Source organism: Tyto alba, unplaced genomic scaffold (genome assembly GCF_018691265.1).
Source record: "Tyto alba isolate M040663 unplaced genomic scaffold, T.alba_DEE_v4.0 Super-Scaffold_38, whole genome shotgun sequence".
NCBI lineage: Eukaryota > Metazoa > Chordata > Aves > Strigiformes > Tytonidae > Tyto > Tyto alba.
The window spans coordinates 19917966-19942709 of record NW_024881313.1 but is presented as its reverse complement, the minus strand read 5'-3'; the positions used below and the strand labels follow the sequence as shown (position 1 = coordinate 19942709).

At 36.0% G+C, this 24744-nt stretch overlaps 1 protein-coding gene across 5 annotated transcripts in view; it reads right to left on the bottom strand.

Moving 5' to 3' along the window:
* Nucleotides 1–24744, bottom strand: part of CACNB2 (calcium voltage-gated channel auxiliary subunit beta 2) — a 257249-nt gene that overhangs the window by 144310 nt on the left and 88195 nt on the right. The window contains exon 1 of one of the 5 annotated variants that reach the window (XM_032991392.2): nt 18994–19841. The exons of the other annotated variants lie outside the window; for them this stretch is intronic. Coding sequence (XP_032847283.1) covers nt 18994–19074 — 81 coding nt within the window. The 5' untranslated portion in view covers nt 19075–19841. Of the gene's footprint in view, nt 1–18993; nt 19842–24744 lie in introns of those variants that run through there. 5 annotated transcript variants of the gene reach the window in all.

The window sequence follows — 24744 nt, the reverse complement described above, 5'->3', positions numbered from 1 at the left end:
CAGCCCACTGCCATATCAACATGGACACTCCACTTCAGCATGCCTTTTTGCTCTGAAATACATTCGATGTTTTAATATTTTTCTCATGTCAAACTACATGTAAAAGAGAAAATCAGAAGCTCAATAGAAAATAGGCATTAAATAACATCTCAAACTATAGTTTTTATAAGGGCGGAAACACTATGGAATGTTTTAAGCTTAACATAATCCTAATATTTATTATACAGCATTTTTAGATTGAATTAACCTTGAAAAAACTGTAATTCATGGACAGTGCTAGAGAACCAGCCTATACACCCTCCCATTGCAATAGGCAGTGCCAATTACTTTTGGGCACAGTTACACTGAGCTGGATTTTCAGAGTGATGCACAAGGGGAGCATCACTGCATTGCACTTGGCTGAATTTCAAGCTGAACCCCTTGACTAACTTCTGAAGTTACTGGTGTTTCAGGCTGTTTCAACTGGATCCACATCCAGCTGTGTCAGGCAGGCAAGGCCTGTGCCATGGTACTGGATGGTCGTGAAGGACGGGAAGCAGCAGATCCAGAAAAGGATCTGTCAAGGGTAGAGGCCAAACACAGCATTTCAACCCTGAAAGATCTTTTGTACAAGGCTCTGCAATTTCTTATGGGAACGAAGCATCTTGAGGCAAACAAGAGCTCAGCTCCTAATGTTGAGATCCCAGAATATCTCTGCTCTGTTACCCTGCCAGACTTCATCTGGCAGCTTCAGAGCATGCACAAACAGGAGCAAGCTACTACCATCAAACATGTGAAAGATTGAGACCAAAATACACAAAAAGTTTAAAAGGATAAAAACTATGAACATGTAGCTGTATGGAAAGTAGGGAAAATCAGCAGATTTCAAGCACCTGGTCTGCCAGAATGGAAAGCAGGAAAGCAATGCTGAAAATCATGTTCTATCACTCCTAGTTAGAGCTGCTTGAATAACTAATTTTTGGGAGCTGGGGCCAAATCAGTGTCTTGTAACATTATGCAGTGTCTTGTACAATACTAGCAATACAACAAATTTTTTTTTTTTAGTTTATGTTTACTGAAATGCATGAACAAAATGAATCATTACGGTTTAAAAATGTATTTCTAATTTAATTCTAATATTTCTAAATCAAAACTAAGTTTGAAAAAATGTCTGAATTAAGATTATACGTTACAAGTACAACCCCTTGTCAGAAACTTATAATTAGTTGGGCCTGGGTAATGAACTGTGTCATGAATTCATTGATGATTTCACTTTACATCTCAGTAACAGTTAAACATATATCCCATCTGCCAGACTGCTGAGATTTCAGCTTCACTTTCCATAGTACATACTCATTACCACAGTTAATACTAATTGGTGATCAAACAGAAAAGCACTTGAAACAAAGAAACAGGACAGAAATAACCTTTTTATTCCCATCAGGCAAGAACTGAGACATGGTAATAGGGCAGTATGTTTACCATTTATGTTTACTCTGTACATACCAGAAGACTTCATCTATCAGAGTGAATAGACATTTTTCATCAGCGCTTTTGTCCTTCAAATGGAAGTTTTTTATTATATGCAGAATTGCATTAAGCATGGAAAATTACTTATTCAGTGATTTGCATAAACGTCTTCCATGGTGTGTACAAGACCCGACAGCTGTGGTTTGCTTTACCCATGCATAAATAACAATAAAATTGGCCCAAAGACTTTTACTTCACATTTTAAATGTGAAGCCTAACAGGGTAAAGAAAAAGGTTATCACTTCCTGAAATACTGGAAAAACACTTAGCCCAGACCTAGTAAGAAAACACTAGAAAAGAAAATGGGACAATAAAATGATAATAAATAAAAAATACTGAAATTCCTAAATCTCAGGAGATTTTTATCCTATTGACCTCAATGCTGAATGGAATATAAATATAGTTACAGGGACTAAATCAATAGATATTTCTTCTAAATGGTAAAGAATATGTTTAAGTGCTTTGAGAACTTAATATTTCAAATATCCAATATCTGTATATTTGGAGAATATTCAAATATTTAAAATATTAAACTTTAAAAATTAATTTAAAACTTAAAATTTAAATAATTTCAAAATACTTTTAGAACTTTACAATAATTACAGTATTTTAAAATACTTTGATTAACCTATTCTACAATTATACTTTAAGATATTTTATTTTAGTCTACAAGGAGTAGCCCCCGCTGGAATTTACTGAAGGTTTATTATTTGGTTCTTTTTATAAGTATTCAAATTTCTATTTTGCAGTAAATAAATTGCTTAGTTTCTAACTATGCAAATTGTGTGTAAACATAGTTTTTGTTTTAGTCTAGGTGACTACACTGTGCCAATGAAAAGGCAGGTTTTTACTCTGAGGGGATGATTTTCTTCAGATTTAAGCAATATTTACAAGGTAGGAGGATATGGAAGAATGTTACTTGTATTACTTGTACCTGACCTTTGCCTTCTTGCAGTATCAGATCCAGACCATTTAAATACTTCGGTCAAAGTATTCTCTTTAAATGGCACAGGCTTTATTTAGACAATAAGCTGCTTTAACCAGACAGGTTTGTTATTTGCCTTCAGGATGATATGCACATTGGTTACAGCTGAGAATCAAAACTACTTTTGGGGTAAGTTCTACAAAACAATACTGTAAGATGAATATAAAAGTTAAAATAGAACCATAAAGCGAAATTCATTCTATACTAAGTCTTAAATATTTAGAAGGAAATAAGTCAATATAAATTTTAAAATATTCAAATAATAATCTTAACAGAAATATAACCAGCAAAACATATTCCTTCATATGTCATGGAAATAATTAAAAATTCTGCAAATTTATCAGATCTAAAGGTTAACCACTCACATTCCAATTTTTTCCTTCATTTTTATTTATGGCTTTTACAAAATGACTTAGCTATTTTTAACTTTTTTTCTTTAACTTGTGAGAACATAAATCAGGAGAGCTTTTGGATAGCAGTATCTTGAGTTTCTAAATATTTACTTAGCTAGTTGCATAGTAGGAAGGTAGCAGAAATTGCGTTATCACCCTTATTCTAAAAAAAAGTTTAATAGCATTTGGGATTAAGCACAATATGGCCTTGACAGTAGTTTGCTGACTTGTACCGGAAGGCATATAGTATAGCACAGGAAAACAGCCTTGAGGCATTTGTGTAATCCACTGAGGTTAAAGTAGGAAAGCTAAAATTATTGAATACATTTTAAATCCATAGTATAGTAAATGGTTCATTGCTAGGAAGAAATCCTGGATAAAAATACAGCTCTTTTTAGTATGCTGATTCTATGTCTAAAGAATACCAGAAACAGGTCTTACTGAAGGTATTTCTCACACCCCTCCTCTCATTCAGTGGAGTCCCCAATTCACATTCATGAACGTATGAAGCTGAAGAGCTTTTGAGCCTGGAGGCTATGTTTGACCAGGTAAAGGTAAGCTGAAAAGATGGATGATCTTTACTAACATCTTGTCAGGAGTGCCCACACGCAGGAGAACCATGGAAATAACTAAAAACTCTTCAAAATGATCACATTTAAAGTTCTGATCCCCCACTCCAACGTGGATTGGCCACCCATGACTTTCCCAGCCAGACACCCCAGACCCCAGGCACAGACTGACTGCCTGGCGAGTTCCCCTAGGGGGAAACGAGGGATGCAGTAAGCAGTCCCAAACCCCACCCTATATGCTACGAGAAATTCCCATGAAAAAACAGCATTTGCCCTGTTCTGTGAAAACAAATGCATTCAACTGTCCTAATTTACACCTGTAAACAGATGAAACAATGCTTATTCATGCAAATTCAAAATTAAAAACCTCAGAAACAGAAAGCAGATTTTGTCAGTAACAGTGCTGAGGAGTTACATCCATTTAGCTAGAGAACTGGCCAGTTCTCTAGTAATACTGGACCAGTAAATTCAGTACCATTAAGGAATACAACATGCCAGAATACAGCTTGCAAGGGATGAAAGTGCTATGAATAACTTGAAAAATGGGAACCCACTCATTACAGAAGGCTCTGCACGAAGTCACAGTTGTTACACTTTGTGCAGCAGATCTACACTGTCACATTTCAGAGGATTAACAATATAATAATGGAAGAATAAAATAAATAAACCTAAGCACAGAATTGTAAAGGCATTATGGATTGCAGTAAACAACTGGAAGACTTTGATCACAAAATATTACACCTGCCTATTCTACAGCATAACTTTACTCAATGCATTAAGTAAACTGTGACACAAAACCTGTGTTTCTAGTAGCTACATAGTGTCCCTGAAAATTAGTGTATGAGTAGAAATTGATAATGGCCTTAAAAGAGCCAGTAAATAATGTATAATAATTCTTTTTAATTACTAGATACGTTTCTTGTTAATAATTACTGTTATTGCTGAATTATTTTCTAATTAAACTTTATTTTTTTTATGCATCACTCTAAAGTTCTTTCTCTTTTCTAGGTGGTTTTTTGCTAGAAAGGGAGATAGATCGTTTCTGACTGCAGTAGTACTTCATCTACTTTGCTACTCTAACCCAAGCAGCTGCAGTTTAACAGGCAGGGTTAAAGAGGAAAGGTTCAGAACTTTGGTGTACCTTTTTTGTCGCCTTAAACTAAGTTATAATGGGAATCAGTCACTGTCTCAAAGAGCGTAGAATCAAAGCAAGGTCTGTTGTATTCCTGAGTCTTAAAAATTAAGCCCTGACTCTAAACATTTGCTGTTCTCCTTGGTTTCTTTTTTGGCTATGCTGGATGCTGCAGAGGAGAGCTGGAACACCTTTGGTGGCTTTACAAGGCTCCAGCCCATAAATGGGCCAAGTCCTTGCATGAGAAATGGCCCACCATGGATGCTCACAGTTAGCACAAACCAGTTTAAGATAAAAAGGCAAATATTTCAGCATTTCTGAATGTCCTCTGCCCTCTGGATGAACTTTCTTCACTTTCACAGACAGTGTCCCTTTTCAGATTTTCAACATGTTTTTGGTTAAACTCCTTTTCTTCTGTCTCATGTAGAGAACAGCCTGCCCACCCTTTTAAATAACAGCCTGTCCCCTTCCAACAAATAGATAAATGTCTCTGTTGTGTTCATAGACATTACATTTGGAGTCATGCACTTATTGGTTAGTAAGCAGCCCTTTGCATCAGTGAGGTATAAAACTCTCCTTTTTCTCTACAATGACTATTTAACATCTTTAGGGAGGAATTTTTTCTCTTTCGACTTTATATTCTCTATCATTTTGCACATTATAGCCACACAAGATATGAACATCTAACTAGGCTCATTTTTGTGTAGCTCGATACAAGTGCATGGCTGGTATCAGAAATAATAGACATCAATCACTTTGGAAGCACAATGGTTTTGAATGGATTTTCCTCAACCTCCTCTTTTTAGTCAGGCACATTCATACAAGAAAAATCCTATCAGAATGCATGCATTCTGATAGTTAATTACGGGCACATGCCGAGTCTGGTTTTTAAAGACTCTGATTTCAGTGAGAAACACTAAAGCAGTTTTTACTGTCTGGATGTGAGGAATTATCTATGGATTTTTACCAATTACACAGTTTGTCAAGTCTTGAAAGTTTCAACCCAAACTACAGTTTTAACAGCACCATTAAGTCTCTTGTTAATGATGGATGAACACCAAAACATAATGTACTTCAGAGATATTTTACCCTTTGTTTCCAAATGTGCTTCAACATTATTACCATTGTTAATATTTATCTTCTCCTATGTGCATTACATCTGAAATAATTGTAGGAAGTTAACTCCTCTCTTTTCCACACCATTATCAGATTTGGCCTGGAATCTTCACTAGTTCAATTTCCTATGCAGATTTAGAAATACAATTCCATTCAGTAGTAGCAACAATACAGTGGTTAATATAACTGTCCAACAGCTATAAATTCACACTTCTAAAACCCACCAGTAAGACATTAGCACACTACAATGTATCAAGAATAAATCAGCTACTAGCACTTGAAGAAGAACCTGAGTTCAAAGACCACCACACATTATAATTAACTAATCTGGAATGCCTGAGCTATTGCTAAAGAGCTTTTTCATTCCTTTTCCCTTAAAATGCAATATTTACAACAGAGTTTACACCGTCACTAGGAGAACACAGTTCCCAGAGCCAACACGTTCATTACTCATGATGTAACTCACAGCATGAGGAGTTCCTTGAAAACTGTATACTACAAGAATACAGTAGTTTCCATTGGTGTGGGAACATACCACATTTCTCATAGGATTCAAAGTATTTCCCTTAGCAACAATAAATCTATGGAAAAAGATACAAGGGAGTAGTTAAAAGCATTGGCTGTAAGTGAAAAGAAGTCCTTAATTCACTGTCATGAACTAGTCTAGCACTGTTCAAGCTGTAAATATGTAGAAATTACTTCAATAGCTTAGACCAATTGTGGTTTAGATTTCAACTTTAGAGATTTTTATTTAAATTATAATTATTATTTTTAAAGGAGGCAATGTGCAATTTTTAAGGTTTAGTTTAGTTACAAACACATTTTCAAAGGAGATACTTTAACAGAAAACCAAATACTTTGTCCCTTGAAAGAGGTCATCTACAAAACATCTCTTAAAATAATCTCCTTCCAATTTACCAAGACATTAAGGGAAATTTACAGGAAAAACTGCAACTCAAAAGCCATTTCTTCATGAGTGCTTGAATCACCCACAAATATAGTACAAATTAAGACCTGCATGTTTACTTGGATCGGATTGCTTAGCACGTTGTTTTCCCACTAGCAGTTCAGATTTAGAGAAGTACCAGTGCTGCATTTACCCAGCAATATGTGAACCCTTCTCTGTGACCACTGAGCTGGTCATGCATGTAACACAGCAAGTAACTCTATCAGTAAGGTGGTATGAGGCTATATTGCCTGGGCAACATTGTCAGACATACGAAAGTTGGGGCTTATTGGAAAAAAGAAGTGATTAGGGGATGACTCTTTATTTGGTTGAGAATGAGGGTGGGAGAGGGGAAGAACTTGGGAGAAGAGAAGGGAAAGTAAGGGTCAGGAAATTGGTGCAGTGATTCATGGTCTTTAGGGGTACTTACCAAGAAGCCCCAGACCTGTAGGCCAGGTTTGCCTGCAGAAAGCTTAGAAATCATAGTGCTGGGATAAACAGCCATGCTGCTAGACTATCAATAGGGACTGGCTTTGCTTCAGACAGAGAAGTATCTCCCCTCCTCACACCAATCTCACTCCAGACATGCACACCAGCTAAACACTCCACTTGGGTTTCATTCCAAACCCGGCAGACCAGCACTGCCCAGCCACACCACTCGGGTCGCAGGCACAGGGACTGCAGCCCCGGGGGATGCTACTGGATCACTGAACCTGCTCATATAAAGTAAACTTCCAATTGGTTTTGGAAATGTGGAACTTTGGTTTTATTAATTTAAAAAGACCTCCAGTCCAAGGGTGTACAGAAGTGAGATCAAGTGAGATCACCTGATGGAGAAAAACAAACCCAATAACGCATGCATTGCAGTGCAGCCCACATTCCCTGTCATCCCTAGCACAGATGAAAAGACTGAAATATCTGCTCTGGTGACCATGTAGAAAGATGTTGTGTGACTGATGTTATTTTACTCATCATAAATATAGTATAATCATACCTAGCATTGCCCTCACACTGTTATACAGCACACAGAGGTTACATCAGAGCATATTTAATGACTTCAAACAAACATTCAGAGATAATTTCTTACCCTTATATGACAACATAAAACACGTGACAGAGCTGATGACATTTGAAAGGATACTTGAGAGTACAGTTTGTTCAGAAGAAAGTTGTAAAGTCACTTAAGAGATTTTGCTCTATCCTTGTGTCATTTTGCCAAGAACTAAAGAGCACAGTTTCATTCTGCCCTGTCCCCTCTCTGGCAGCTTTGTTGGCTGTAGCACTGGGAACACTGAAATTTCTGGCAATCCACCACTTCTCAACTTACTCTTCATATCAAAGCTCATAGGAGAACTTAATTTAAGTTTATGAGATTTTGTAAGTGACCTTGCAAGAGCCCAATTGTCAGCGCTGAAATAGCTGGCACACAGCTTGTTTAATTTCTGTTTACAATGGGAAAAATCTCTTAACACAAGTCTCCATGATATTGAGAAACATTTTACAATTAAAACAAACAACAAGAATTTGTCAAAACTCTTAAAAATAAAACTCCCTAAGAGAAACTAATTATAGACATTAATACTACATTAATGATACATTAATATTATATTAATACTTTTTAATGGTTGAAAATATATTTGAAATTAGATGTTTTAATTTTCATGGAAGAATACAATTTATCAGTTACTGAATTGAAAAGCTGCTTTAACTGGCAAAGGATGATTATGTTTCTTATTCCTCTACAAAAATCTGCTCCTAAAAATAAGTTATTTTAAGAGGAAATTAATGTTCATTCTGTAGTCATATTTTGCCTCATTAGCTTTATTCTCTGTTGATTCTTAATGACTCCAAAGAATAACATTGTGTATTAATGCCTTCCAAGTATGGTATTCCACACGCTTATTCACACTTCACACTTCCACATTCCTGTTTTGTCAGTGTTCAGAAAGAGACTAAGTCATTAAATAAAATCTTTATTTCCTTAGAATAGAAAGTATGGAAAAGTTAGAAGAAAATGCACTCTTTCCTAAGTGATCAACCAGACAAAACCAAAAAATTAGTTTGGTCTGTGAGAAACAAGTCATGGTATATGACCAACTACTGAGTCTTCAAATCAAGATTTTTCTGAGAAGGTGGCACAAGTTCTTGAATATGGGGGTTGTCCCATGGTGCTTTTGCTGCATCTTCATCTGTCTGAATCAAAGCAGAATGTATTAACTGCTGCTCTAATTTCTGACAACTAATAAAGGCCATAACTATGCTGAAGCATTATTGTAACATCTCATTTTCACCAATAGGCATGAACAACTCTAGGACTAGATTGAGATGATGGTTTACAAAGAGGAAGCAGTTTGTCAGAGGATGTCATATCTGACCCACGCATTCTAATAAGAAATAAATAAAGAAGTAGATATCAACAGCTGAAACAACATTACTTCAATTTCCCTCTTCCCTTTGTGCTTTTGGGATTTCATTCTGGCTTTCCTGATGTCTTCAGACATTCTTGCATCTTTAAGGAGGAACTTTAACTTCAAGGACAACTGCATGTCCCTTACTCCTGAAAGGCCCTTGTTAGCCAAAGAAAGAGTAAGCCAGAACTTTTGGTACTTATAGTTTAACAACAGGAAACCATATTCAGAAGTACAGCAATGAAAAAAATCTGTAAAATAGTATCTTGCGTATTAGTGTGCTCAAAGGACCCAACACAGTTACATAACATTTTTTTTTTAATAACAACATCCTCTCTTCTTAGTCTTAGATAGATTATGTTCTTCAAATGCATCTCTCTCAAATTGTTTACTAGTCTTATTTCAAGAATATTTAATATTATTTTAAAATATTATTCTTATTCACCATAATAGTACCTAGTGCACTAGACAGTGCTTTATACATTTCATAGCCTTCTCTTTTGGTTACTGTCTCCTATGGTGCATATGAATTCTTTATTCAACACAGGGTAGATATAGAGAGAAATCTGACAGTAAAACCTCAAAATGACTGGAAGACTCAAAGGAAATAATGTCAAAAAGTGCAATTCACAGTTTGCTACAGGGTAGATTTCAAATTGGAAGCAAGTCTTCCAATGGAATAAAAAGCCCACAAGACAGTAAAACCTGCAAGTATTGTACATAGAGGAGTCCTGCAATAAAATAATTCACACCTGAAGAATATGGCATTGGTTTGCAGTGCTGAATATTCAAAAACTGAGGTGCTGTTTGCAAAGCACCTCCTATTATTTTCTTAAAATTTTGAAGATAACAAGATATTATTACAGTAACTATCAAAGTGCCTGTTGAAGTTTATCAAATTAAACTTACATAATAAATTCTCCCAGAGTAGTTATGAACATTTTGCATTCAAGAACCAGGCTTGAATGCGGTAAAAGCCTCATAGAGTGGGATTTGCCCTGAAGAGTGGCCAAGGACACATTGAAATGAGGAAACATTTGGCCTGGAAATAGAGCAAGAATTCAGTATATGGTATCTGATAGAATGGAATCTATTATAGTAGCCAGATACTTCCTTACCGAAGCCAACATGAAGTAAAGGAAATCAGGAAGCAGAGACAGTGGGAAGTCAGACATAAAGGCAATCTCTTAGGCCTCTGAAGCAAAGGCGTCACCGATTGGCTCTAGGCACAAGTCTAGATTTTTGAAGTATTGAAACCTAATGCTTTTACACCTGTATTTGCTTCTTTGATCTTTTTTTAGGGTAAATTATTTTGTATCTCGAATGTCTTTTGAATCTCTTTTCTCATTTCCAAGATGTTTTCACTTGAGATTGAAAGCATTTAGGAATCTTGTATAATGGAAAAGAGAGAGATGTTCACTGCCAATGTGTATCTTGGGAATGTAACGTAAGCTTCCCCATATGTAACTTTTTTGCATGTTATTTGTACATATATTTTTTTCCTGTGTGACATATCTTTGCATATTATTGTCCAGATTTATCTAGTCTGGCAACCAACTGTTATAATCTGTGTTAACAAGTGATAATGCTGTTTTCATCCTATGGAAGATGTCTTACTGATACCTCAAGAGGCAATAAATAAACACTTCCTAGTAACTAGGTAAGCATATTCCTGACGATCGTTCAGAGAAACTATGGTAAATGTGTTGTTGGGTTTTTAATTGTGGTAATCTTCATCATAGTTCTCTCTACAACAATAAATAATAAAAAGGCATGCTTTACTTGGTTTAGTTTTCTGCACAGTATCACTAATTTTTCTTAATACTTATTATTCTGTACAGCCAATTCAGATTGGCTCTAAATACTCAAAAACAATTTCCACAGGGGAAATCTTGTTCTTAGTTTCCTTCAAGAACAGGCTACCTAATGAAAATGGAACTTAAGAAGGCTGTCAGTGTAAACTGTAGCCCTTTTGAATTCAGTATAAATTTATTAATGGTTAGTTATAAATATCCTTTTATGAATATCAGGAAATAAACAGATACAGAAAAATTTGAGCATATAATTACTAAATTGCCATGAAATTCTGATGATCTGTATCCAAAACTCTATAACTAAAATATGGACACATTTCTTGAATATGTCTCATGAGCTTTTTTTATTGTATGCATAGTTTTTGTTCAGCATCACACACTACTTGAAGGACAGTATATCTTGATAGTATAAAATAACTGCAGGACATTACAAAATCTATACCCAAACAGAATTCCAGTTGAAATTTATCAACCATTATGCACACAAGTATTTTTAAAAGGGAGTAGGATGAATCCAAACAGAAAATTATACAGCCTTAACATACAGCACTAGTGTGTTCAATACAATATAACATTTCTATTAAATCTATAACATGAATCAAACATGAAAGGGTTAAAACTTCCCCATCTTCCTTGGTTTTTATATAGTCTTCCTAGTGTTGTAGTATGTTCCTAGCCCTAAATGTCCACTAGTTGCTCTCTTGGCTACCATATCTTTAGGAATAAATCTCTCATTAATGTACTGATGATTTGAGTGAAGAACTCATAAATGCTTATGGAGTTACATGTTTAAATCTCTCTGGAAAAATAACCATTTTATATTTTATACACTCTGGACCCATTTATGCCTCTAGAAATGCAAGATATATCTGGCAATTTGTCATAAATTGTAACCTCAGTCAGCTTTAATGTTTGCAATATAAATACAGGAAAATTACATTGGAAATTTATATTGCAAGCTTCTCCAATTTTAGCAGTGGTAAAAAACTTAGAAAAGAAAAAGAGAAATGACAATAGAAAAAACTAACCCACTGGAATATACAGCTGGTATTCTTGTATCCAGATTTTAATGTCAAAGGCCAGTACAAATACTGCTGAGAAAGACATAATTTCTTTTTATCCACATATGCTTCTGTAATTTCGCCTTCTATTTAATCTCAGACAACATTACCTTCAAAGTCAAGTTTGTATTTTTTCCTACGCTCTCCTCCATCCCAGACTAAGCTGAAGGTCTAAAAATTTCTCTTCATCAAGGTAGTTCAAGGCAGCTCAACTTGATTGTGACTAGGTCAACTGATAACAACTTCTGCCTTTTTATTGACTTGATAGTGGAAAAACCCCTAACTTTTACATCTTAAAAAGGGGAAAACACATTCCTCTTACCTTATAAAAGTCTGTAGAGATTAAAAGTAGCAATTAGATGTCTGTGGTAAATGTTTATGTATGCTATTACACAGTATTAAGAAAAAATACTCTAGGAAAGTTAACATCTCATTACTGTATGAAGTCAGTCAACAACAACTTTCTACTGTTAACATAAGTTGTCCTCCGTCTTCTTTAAAAGTGCTGTCTGGTAGTCACAAACAGTGCACTGCACATAAAGATGAAGTGCTAAAACTAATGATACATTCCAATTTGGAATGTATCATTAATTTCTTTTTCAAACATGATCATTCAATTTTAAAGATCAAACAATCTGCCTGAGTCAAGCAGTGTTATCGATAGGGATGTATCACCTACATCCAGCCCAGACTCCCAGTGCCAGCACTGAGTGAAATCACAGCCTTGCACATTTAGGCTACTACTGCCTGCAGAAACTGCCACCGGTGCAACTCGGTTTGCTGGTACAGACCAGCTGCTGTGAGGATGTGGGCAGAATCCTGGTTCCCCTGATTCAAGAGAACACTTTCATAAATTTCAAGGGAAGCAAGTCCTCTAGTTTACAGCAGACTACTTTAAATTCTGCATGCCCTGATGACCTTTCTGCTAATCGGATTATGCATGTAGGTCCAACCAAAATCAGTGGGAATTACACTGATAAATAAGTACAAGAAAAAACAGGAGGGGATAATATGTAATTAAGCTCTTTGCCTTTTGTTTCCTAGTGCTTTGAATCCCCTGAACTTTCTGTAGCACACCACTTGAGTCCTGTGCAAGCAAAGGGAGTCAATCTGGCAGCCACAGGAGCTTTCCCACAGGTTTGTCTCTGAAGGATGGAAACAACTCAGGCCTGCTTCTGTTAATAAAAAAAAACTTGGGCTGTCAACAGGGAAAGCCAAAGCCCCAATCAGAACCTTGCTAAGGAAGTTTGCTCTACCACCCAAGAATGCTAAGAGCTGTTTCCAATAGAAACTATGCACTTGAAAACAACCAGAAAGAAAGCAAATGACAATGTCATTTCAGTCCATGATTATTTGACAGAATGAGTATCACATTAGCACACATTAGGCCACACGGAGATAAAACCAAAACAGTACCCTATTGATTTACTAAAAAGAAACACCACTTCACAAGCAATGTAACAAACAAAAAAATTTTTTCTTTTGCTTTTGTTTTGCCAACAATAGTGCATTTCAGCCAGAAATATCTACAACTGTTTCAGATATGACGATCTTTAAATGTCAAGAGCTATGATTTATCTGAGGACAAAGTCCTTCATCCAAGCCAGAGTAATCAATTGCCTCTTGTTCCATAGACTACTCCAATTATTTCATGGATACATCTTTACACCCTCAGAGATATTGTTGGAGTCAGCAGTTCTCTACTTAGACCTTCCATCAGATCGTTCCCTACTTTCTTTCAATAACATCTTAAAACAGCCTTATGAAATGGACAACAGCTTTATCATTGTTCCACAGGTATGTGACATTTCCATCTTTAATATTTCCTGGCTTCATCCACTTTTGCAGTCTCTTCACAAGATCTATACTAATCCAAACCAGCATAGTAGCATGCCTGTAAACAGCGAGTGCTTCTCTCCAAGCTTTCCTCTCATCCATGTACCTTGAGAACATCAAGCAAAAAGAACTCATCCGAAGGAACCTTTTGTCCTCTCTGTTAGAAACACAGGAAATTTAATTTGTATTATCGTCACCTCCCATGTTTCAGAGTAAACCCATGCTCAGATAAATTTCCAATTATTTTCAAGCTTTTTCCACTGTCTTTTTTTCAAAGTACTTGCTTAATTTTCTATTTTCAACTTGTCCCCAAATGCAGACACAAAAATAGAACTCTTAAGGTAGCCACACCCTCCTCTTGGTGTTTCTGCATTTGTTTAATCCTTCCTTTCTAATACTATCACATCTTTTAAGATTCAGAGCTCTAGTTTCTCTATCTCCCTTTTCACACATAATTTTATCTTATCCTCTCCTTTTTTCTTTGATCATTTAATCCTCCTTTTTTTTTCAAGTTATTCCATATTTCAAGAGTTCCCAAATCAATGTAACCGAACTGTTCTTTACATTTTCCAGAGATGTTCCATCCTCTCTTGAAACATTCTGAGCTGGAACAAGTATATTTCACTATTTACATCCCACCTTTCTTCTTTCATCCCTCACTTTCTGTACCACTGTAACACTATGTGTACCACCATGTAACTTCTTAAGTAATAAAGTGAGATAGACACATCAGTCCCTTTTATTAGCTTAGGGAGTTCACCAGGATTTGTAGTTTAATTAATTACATAAAAGTCAGTCTTCCTCCTCTGTAAATTCTACTCCTTTGAATTTGATTGATATTAGGTGTGTGACAAAGAGTGTTAATAAGTAAGAGGACAGAGATAATGGATACTGTGCAATCAAGAAGATTTATCACTTAAATACCAAAAATGACAACTCAATTTAAATATTAATAGCAGCAGAAACATACTGTGTATGCCCTCTTAAACACCCTAAGTACCCTAAGTTATGGTAATAGCAATGCAGCAAATTTCCTACCCATCCAAACCTGTCTTTCAGGGAAGAAGAGTTACTCTACCAAAGTGGTACACAGACTGTTCTTTTTTTGCAGTGAGTACCACGATCTACAACTACTAACAGCAGAGCATGGCAGGAGACACCACAGCTTTCAGCTAAAGAGCTAGAATTTATTTTTGGATATCTGTGGCTCAGTGACCTTTCTGCTCAGTAGGTTGCCTTGGCACGGAGTCAAGGTTTGCAGCCCTCCCACAGGGCTTGCATGGCTCCAAAGGCCTGAGAACATTTGAATAGGAAAACAGGACTGTATCTGGAACTCTGTAAGAGCATGTCACCATTGAAAATTACATCATCTACAAAATTATCTGGAACTCTGTAAGAGCATGTCACCATTGAAAATTACATCATCTACAAAATTATCTGGAACTCTGTAAGAGCATGTCACCATTGAAAATTACATCATCTACAAAATTATATGTCTTTCACAGAATACTTAAAGGTGTTTACTCCTGTAATATATCAGTATAACAGAGTGGCCAAATAGTTTATAGGAAATATAGGGAAGAAATCTTTCATTAACATGCATAGACCCTATGGTACTTCAAATGTAAAAGTTTCTTTAAGCTCAAATCTCACCATCATCTGCTGCTTACATCAAAAACATAATTTAATAAACACCCGCCACGTCCCAAAGCTGCATTCATTGTAATCTACTGGCTTTTTCACAGATGTAGGCCCGACACAGAGGTCAACAGAGCTCAAGGACAGGACTGCTTGTATCTACACAAAGAAACAAACAGTAAAATTGATTATATAAAACAATAAAAACTAAATTCATGTCAATAGGAGTCAGTTTAACAAAATGATTCCATTAGGGATAATTAAATGGATGCATTTTGCAAATCAAATATTAAAAAAAACCCAAGGCATTAGATGACAAACAGATTTTACAGTCATCTTGGCTAGGTCAGCCTTAGTTCTTCTCAGTAACTTTCAGGAACATTCACATCTAGCAGCACCAGCAGCTTTTAGAGAGGTAAGTGAAAATATTCTCTATGTAATTTAAAACTAAAGTCACTGCAACTTCTCCACAGCCATTTAATGCACTTTAAAAGCAGCACACCTTGTACAGCAGTGATCAAAGCTTTCCTCAAGAACACATGCACAAAACCAAGGCTGTAAGTCACATGTCTGGAAACCCCAGAGTCTGTATCAAAGTCATGCAGAACTAGCAAATGGAATCTGAAGAGCTTCCAGGGAAGAAACAACTCACTAAGACGTTGTTGATTCCTCTAGTCCTGCAAGTATTAAGAAATTAATTTCTCAACCTTCTGATTTTTGAGGTGAGGGTCCTTGCAGCAGTCAGGGGTCTGTCAAACACATTAGTGCAAAATGTTGGCAAAGGTCCCAGAAGCTGCCTAGTTTTTAAACACTGCAGCAGTTTGTTGTGGTTTTTTTGTTGTTGTTTTTTTGTTTGTTTGTTTGGGGGTTTTTTTGTGTTTTGTTTTTTTTTTTTTTTTTTTTGTATGGTTGGTTGGTTGGTTGGTTGTTTTTTTGTTGTTGTTGGGGTTTTTTTGTTTTTGTTTTTGTTTTTTTTTTTCCAGAGGGGAAGGCACCCAGGTAGGCACTGTAACGTCCTAAAAGGGAAATATGAATTATGTAGGTAGCAGTCTTTTGTACAAAGATATACCAGCATAGTGTGGTTTCTGTCCTTAAGAACTTGTATGCCAAAAACACAAGGATCAAATGCCAACTTTAATTACAGAATAACATAAATTTAGTAAATACATCAATTCAGCAAAGTGGTTGACCACAATCTTAAATATTAAGCAGGTGAGAAATAAACTGAAATTTCAGCAGATGTTGAAGTGGTTTGCTAGATTATGGCCAAAAAATTTTTATTACACTCACCCTTGTGATTCATTCTTGGACCCTCACATTTTCACTGAATATGCACAAAGGTCAAGATCAAATCACTAGACAGGTAAAGTTTCCAGAGTCAAACTCCAGATTTTCAAGGAGTTGGAGATAAGCTCCACTTGCTGGGATTTAAAACAAGTGATATTTTAATCATGCATCTGATTCTGTAAGGTGCCCTTGTACTCCACTGCAGGGTATCTCAGGTTTTCAAAACATAAGAGCACTAAAAAAAGTCACTATTATTTTCTGAAAAATTCTCATAACTTGTTTTAAACATCCTCAGTGCAATAGCTATTCTATTTTTTTTTCATTAAAATATCAGTCACAAAATTATCTTTATACTTACTAAAGAAATTACATCTTAGTACCACTTAGTAGTGAGTAACTTCTATACCGTATTGTCAAAGATGGTTGAAAGGATTTAGCACATCCCCTCCCACAAAAAAAAAAACCGAGGTGAATGCAAGCTACAGAAAACTATCTTAATCTTTTTATAGAACTATGAATTTTTTCCTTTTGCTCTCTGTGTCTCAAATAGATACCCAGCCACAACCATTAATTACTAATAGAATACACTTAACTCAAAACTCAGTCAGAAATTCTTACAAATAACTTTTTCAGTTTTATTTATTTATTTTTGATGGGGGAAAATCTTACATAAAGTAGAAGTAACCACAAAAGCTACAGTGGTTTGGATGCTGCATCTATTTCTTTATATAGCACACAGTTGCAATCATGTCAGTTGCCATTTTTGCACTGGAATTTTCAATTCCATTTGTAGTTTATACATTTCACCTGTGCAACTACAGGTTTAGTGAAACAATTAAAAGTCATTAATGTCTGCAACATAGGGATATGCCATGATAGATGAACTGTATCAATCATTCAATTGCAACAATTACCAAAATTTGCTATTTTCATGACAGCATATATCTATTTCCTTTCATATGCAAACTGGTAGTGAAGGTATGGAGTGGGAAAGAGGTCTTCTTTATTTTATTCTTGGTGAACATTCCACAGTGCAAAAGTACGGGTATGAGAAAGTACCTTGGCATTTTCCAACATAATCACCAGAAATAGGTATTTTAAATACTTAAACCTGGAGACAATCATAGTTGCAAACATACGAGCTATCTACCTCCAGGAAGGCACACTGTGTATGTGAGCAGTTTGTCTCTCATTACCTAAGCTGGGGGATACAAACATCTATCAACTACATGAAATTTCTAAGTAATCTGAAACTTAACGCATTTTCATAGCTCTTTGTAATTGAGCAGTTGCAGAGAAGGGAAGGCATCTGTTTCCTCATGTTTGACAGTGATATCCTTTATTCCTGAACAACCTCAACACTGTAGACAAGGTAATACAGTTATGGGTAACACAGCTAGGGCAAGATTTGGGACTCAAAGGTCACTGAAGAAGCCCTAAAGCCATCTACTGTGCAGTCGCCAGCATGCTCAGGTTTCGGCGTGGAACCAGGGTTTGACGATATTCTGCTTGTTTGGTAGAGCCAGCTGTGTGCTGGCAGTGTTGTATAATCATATGTGATGGGGGTTAGGAAAGGGCACTGTTACTTACTCTGGAATTGTATTTTGTGGTTTACTTTATTCCCCAACAGGGAATGCTAGTCTGTGACACCGAAATAATGTATTAGGACAAAATAACAATGTATTATCTTAGTAAAAATTAAGGAAGTCAACGGAAAAGACACTGAACATGGACTCCTTCATCCCACTGTGTATTACAGCTTATTAAAACATACTAAAGCAACTCCTGGGATGTTTTAAATAATGCTTGAAGATTTAGATCATACTACACACAAGAATACCTACAGCCACAAACCATTAAAATATACAAAAATAGAAATTAAAATATAATTAAAATCATTAATCCCCTCCAAATCTTTAAACGTTACTCTTAAGGCCTTGATCTGGTATGCTGAAAGCTACATCAATTTTGCAATTGATTTAAAAGTACGTAGCACAAACCCTTTACTAGCATAGATGAAAAATATATATTAAAACCAACTAAGTTGAAAGTCTATAATTTTAAAATTTCCAAATAGTGTTCCTTCAAAATAATGGTGTTCCAACTAATGTATTTTTTATTTTTCTTAATTCTTAGGAATAATTTAAATAATTATGATTAATCACTTGTAATTTTTTCATCTACCTTACACCACAGCCCATTTAAATTTGTACTTCTACATATATATAGAGAGAAGCATATTCATATATATCTGAAGAAATGCATATGTATAGAAACTTTGTTCATCTTTTTGTACTTACCCAGGACACATTTTTAGCTTTGGGTGTTTTTAGCATGGCAACATGCAAGGCTGAGATGATCAACAACAGCCCCACCAGCATGGAAAGTCAGATGGAGGGGTAGTCCAGGTGCCTCTGTTACCCCAGGGTGTACAGTCCCTGAGCCTGGCTGACACAGGCACACTGAGCATGTGGTCAGGTAACAATAAAAAAAGTCATTTTTCTTCCCGATGTATAATCCAGTCAAATAGAGACAAATCTTTGCAAAATATCTGTCTCCAGCAGCAGCTGGCTGTATTTCTGTATAGCCATGAAATCCAAAGTTGGCTCTTCTCTTGGAAAAGTTAAAACCAGAAGCCAAAAAGGACCCACTCCTACAGACACTTCCCTTCCACAGGCAAAATGCAGAGCCCAGTTACCCACTGAGTTTCCATCCAAGCACCGAGGTTGTAGGAGAAGGAAGCCCAACACTGGAAGCCACTTGCCTTCAGATGATGTTGAAGAGACACGCAGTTGCTGGCTGCACCGCTTAACTGCTGCTATGCCTGAATATTTCACGACTCCAGGATCTTCTGAGTAATAAAGAGAATTAGGACCTCAATATCCATAAATAATGCACGCCAACAGCCGGCGCGGGTGCCTGCTGTGCCGTGTGTGCCCGCGGCGCGGCGGCTGCTGCTCCAGCCCTGTGGATGGTACCCGCTGCCCTGGCAGCCAGCCAGCACAGGCCCACGGCCCATGAGGGGAAGCGAAAGCGGAAAATCACTCCCCTTGCTCCTTTCTCTTTGTTCCCCTGCCCTTCTGTCCCTTCACTTTTACCTCCTGTCAATCTAGATTAGCAGAGCAGATCCAGGCTAAATTTTGCAACTATCAGTAGTGATTAGAGTGAGTTGATTGAAATCGGATTATACAGGAAGACCTCTGCTTCCCCACTCAGCACGCGAGCCAGTACCATTTGCAAAATACTTATGCTGCACCACACAGTATGAGAGCATTTGGAGCAGTCCATTTTAAGAGAAATGGTGCAGTAAAAACAAGCCAGACTGCACGGTCTTTAAAAAAATAGAAGGGAAAAAGGATCCCGTGTTTAATAGCTGTATGAATTTATAGGGGAATGTTTCAATTCATTTCCAAATGGAAGAGTTTGCTGGAGTCTCACGGATTCACCAGAAAGTGTGATATATCAAAGAGCGGCGTTACGTACCTAAAGCGCTCCGTGTACCTGATTGCTAATGCTCAATTATGGGCCCAGTTCAAGCGTAACTGCGTGGTGTCTGAGCACCAAACGTGGGAGAAGCATCATCCTTCCCCAGGGTAACACCTGCAAATCCTACTGCTGGTATCTATGCAACTCACAAACAATCTGATTGAAATGTGCTTTTTCCAAAGCATATAATTAAATGTATGAGCAAGTGACCTGCCTGAACCATATTCATATATAAATATTCATCTTTATAAACACATACAAGAGCTATCAAGTCAAAAGGTAGGATGTATTATAAAATTATAGTGCCATTGTAAAACTGTGGTGTCGAATCTTGAAAAGAAGAAAAGAAAAAATAAAATACAAAAGGAGACTGGAAGAGCAGAAAAAGTAAGGGGGCAAGATGATAAAAAAAAAAATGTACAAAATTCAGTTAAGTCTAGCTGACACACACTGTGAATGTGACACACACATGCAGTTTGCATTACAACATACAATTTTTCTAGGACTTCCTAAATAAAAACTTAATATTAAGTTTTAAGTATAATAATATTATTATCTGCTCACAATACAGACCTAGATTATGCTCTAAGCATAATCTGTCACTTTACACCCATTATTTAATGTATTTGTATAAATGCAATGAGTTTGTGATTCCACAAATTCATTTGTGGATGGTCCATAATTTGTTTGCAGGTAGTTAAAGTAATATTAAGGTCTTTCCCAGGATGACAGCATAAACTTTTTATTTTATTAAAAGAATCTCTAGCAACTGTTTACCCTGATTGGAACAGACAGAAAGCAAAATACATGTATTTTCCTGTGGGAATAACCATCCAATTTCAAAATACCTACAGTCTCTGCAGATTTGTAGTCCACACTGAAAGTAACCAAAACAAGTTTGGTAGACTCTGCTTTGCATATGCTAGAATGAAGGCTTGTATGCACACAGTTTCCTAACAGATCCTCCCTGTTTTTAGTAAGTCCTCCTCATCTTATGGAGCTGAAGCACTATCTGTTACTGGCTCATCAGTGTCTTTAACTAGAAAAATCTGTAGGCCTTGATTTGTATCTAGGAAATCAGCAGCTGACAAACTCTAGAAGTTGATGAATTAGAACCATCTATTTGATACAGTATGAAATACTGGGTATTTTAACGGTAGATTTTTTTATTTAAGAGAAACATCATTATTCTACTGTAAATGTTCAAATATAATCCAGTAGGTAGAAATCCTGCCAGATTTAAGAAAACTGTTACTCACTTCTGAAAAAAAATTGCAAGGAATAAAACTATTAAGTGTTGTTTATATTTGATAAAAAAAAAAAAAAAGTTGCTAGCCTTTTCAAAAATATTGAGATATAGAATACCTTTGATATGAGAGAACAAAATTGTGAAAAACTGTATTACTGTGTGTTGGCAGCCTTACATCAGGACTCTGGGCTGTATAAATCACAGGTCAATACACATTCCAGGGAAGACAACATTAGAAAACAGCAGATTGGACTCTGTTCCTTCAATGAAGCTCAAAGTTGGATATATGTTTGTATCCCTATGTTGCACTAGTACTTTTCATGTCATCCTTTAAACGAGGAAACCATTTATGAAATACATATGTTTTGAAAGTTTCAGTGAAAACCACAAAGATCATGTTGAAATACAAGGTCAGGTACATCCTGCTTTCTATTAATTGCATAAACCAGTCAGGTAGGAAAATTTGAAGATTCATATACAGGTATATGCACACCTCTATCTATCTTGCTAAATCATGAAGCATTTCTTCTGAGTTACACAGACTGTCCAAAATCTTATAACTGCCCTTTTATATGGCATATGGAATAACTTTACTGTGTCAGAACAGCTCTAGCACTGATTTTCACCAGTGAGGCACAACATTCATGGGTACATCTTTACATGAATAATATATCAAAGATACCTGTTATCCCCTTTGTTGTTCGTGTTGACTAAAAAAATCACTTGCCAGAAAGCAATTAACCAGTCACTGATGATATATCAAGTTAACAGATGTAAAACAGCAGACAGCATCTCAAGATTTATGCAGTTTCCCTATGCTGATTTTCCCCTGTCCAAACAAGCTGTTGTATCACCAGGAGAAGGTTTATTCAGATAACTGATATGTCAAATGTTGATGGAAAGAAGTCAAAGAAAGTACCGTTGGTTCAGTTTTAATCACAGAAATAATTTGTACTGATAATGTTTTATCTTTTCATACAAAGAAAATAAATATTCCCTTTTCTAAGAAAGAAATTATAAATTTAAAAGACAACACTGAAAGGCAGAAAGAGTAAAAATTCTCTGAGGTAGCAATGTAATTAAGACAACCAAATAAAGACCTCCCCCTTAAAAAAAAAAAAAAAAAAAAAAAAAGGGGAAAAAAAAAAAAAAAGGAAAAATGCACAGGCCACAGATGGCAATGGGCAATGCACAAAACATAGCTGTCAAGGCATAAGATGCCATAGAACAAATCTTGTAAGCTAAAATTGTCTGGACACAATAAACTACAAGCCAATCTTCAACATTTCAGCACTGCTTACTGATTGGAGCTGCCTTGCATTCATCAGTAATATATAATCAGGAAATGGTTTGTAGGTTGTGCTTTTGTTCCTGTTAGAGGCATATTCTTAAATGCATGGGATTCAACTTCAATACCAATGAAGACCATGGTATTTCTTTTGAAACATTTATAATCTAATATGTGCTCCTCACCAAAGACAAAAAAATCACGCATGTTATGAATAACTGTGTGCTATAGGTCTCTACTTTCTCTTCTTATCACTGGAATAGATCTCTGATAAAATACAAATTATGTGTGTGAGATGAATACATTATTTCATCTCATATATGGTTGTGTTAGCAACAGAAAGCTGCCACTGACTTTTTTTTTTATATTGACAAAATATCTCTTACATATGATATTTATAGTATGCATGCATACTTAGTGATACATATGTAACACAGGAAAATATTACAACAGAATTTGCATATAATTTGATATCAATTTATTATTTCCCTCTAACTGACTTTGACCATAAATGATAAGACACATGTAAATAACAGAGTAAGAAAAGCTCACAAAAACATTAGTTCTGAGAGGAACAAAACAGATGAAAATTACAGAAATAAATGCAAAGATTTCAATGCCATTCTGCAACAAGTTAGTTCTTAAAACGGAAAAATAACTTCAGAAGTTAATTTGCTTTCCACTGATTGGGAATCAAGCAGATATATTAAACTGTCAACACTTGTTTTATTATGTTGTTATTCTGTGCAATTCCCCCAATTCCACTGGTGTGAAACTAATAAATTGATGTCAGCAGGAGCATCCTGAAGTACCCTAAACAGACTTGAACTTGTGGCTTTTGTGATCTTCGCTGAATCTGCACTACAGTCAATATATAATTGATAAAGGAACTGAGCTGAGAAAAGTCTGCCTACAGCCGATACCTGGGAAGAGGGAGCACTTAAAAACACAAATCTCTTTTTAGTGCTGTGAAGGGGAAGAAATGGCACAAAACAGTATATATAAACCAAAAGAAACATTAACTTAAATAGGTAGGCTGTGTCACATAAATGAGGCTGCCACTGAGGTAATCTCAGTTCTACTTAATTAAATTACCTACAAATAAAACAGAAGGTAACAATTGCTGGGCTTCTCAGAACGCTGAAGGTAAGCATCTGCATGTTGCATGCTTCCACAAACAGAAACACTATGAACATACACTTACAAAAGCATCAATTTCTACTTCCCAGTTAAATTTTCACAGTTTCTATAGTTTTAATATATCATACACGTATGCTCAATGAAACAATCTAAGCTAGTGAGTCAATTTAGATGCCAACTTACACATGTTAAGTGAGTCACAACCAGCACAGCAGAGAGCCAGCATGTCTTTTCTGAAAGTCCAAGTACTATGTACGGACACATACATATGCACGGACAGGATGCTGTGTAATAAGTGCCTGTTGCGACACACACCGTGTACCAGGTTCTCGTCCAGGTCCCACAGCACGAGGGCAAGACTATCCTCTGGAAGAATCTGCAAAGCTACGCTCAATATTTAAATGTTTTGGGCTCAAATAAAACTATGGATGATTGCCTGCAGTAAGTGCACTGAGGTTCAAATTCTAGCAGTTGGACAGGTGAAATAAAAGGGTAAAGGAGTGGACAGACATCCCTACGTGGCAACTTTCTGCAGTGAAACACTTAAAAGTACAAGAAAGAGTTTCAATGAGATGTTAAGCAGTTATTAGAAATGGTTATGTTTCAAATATACCATGTCTAGACATATTAAAAGAAAATATTTCACAGAGAAATTAATTACTTTATTCCATTATGAAAGTTAGAGGATATATGTATAGAGTTTGTTACATTAGTATTTAACACAAAGGTATCCTACAGTACTGTCACCAGTGGTAGAACAGATTAGATCAGATCTGACCCTATATACTATACCAATAAACACAAACTTGGTCCCATACAAACAAGCTGAAAAACAGCTGGCATTTGAGTTTTTTCCTTCTTAACTCAGTTCACAGAATTTTAGAGCAG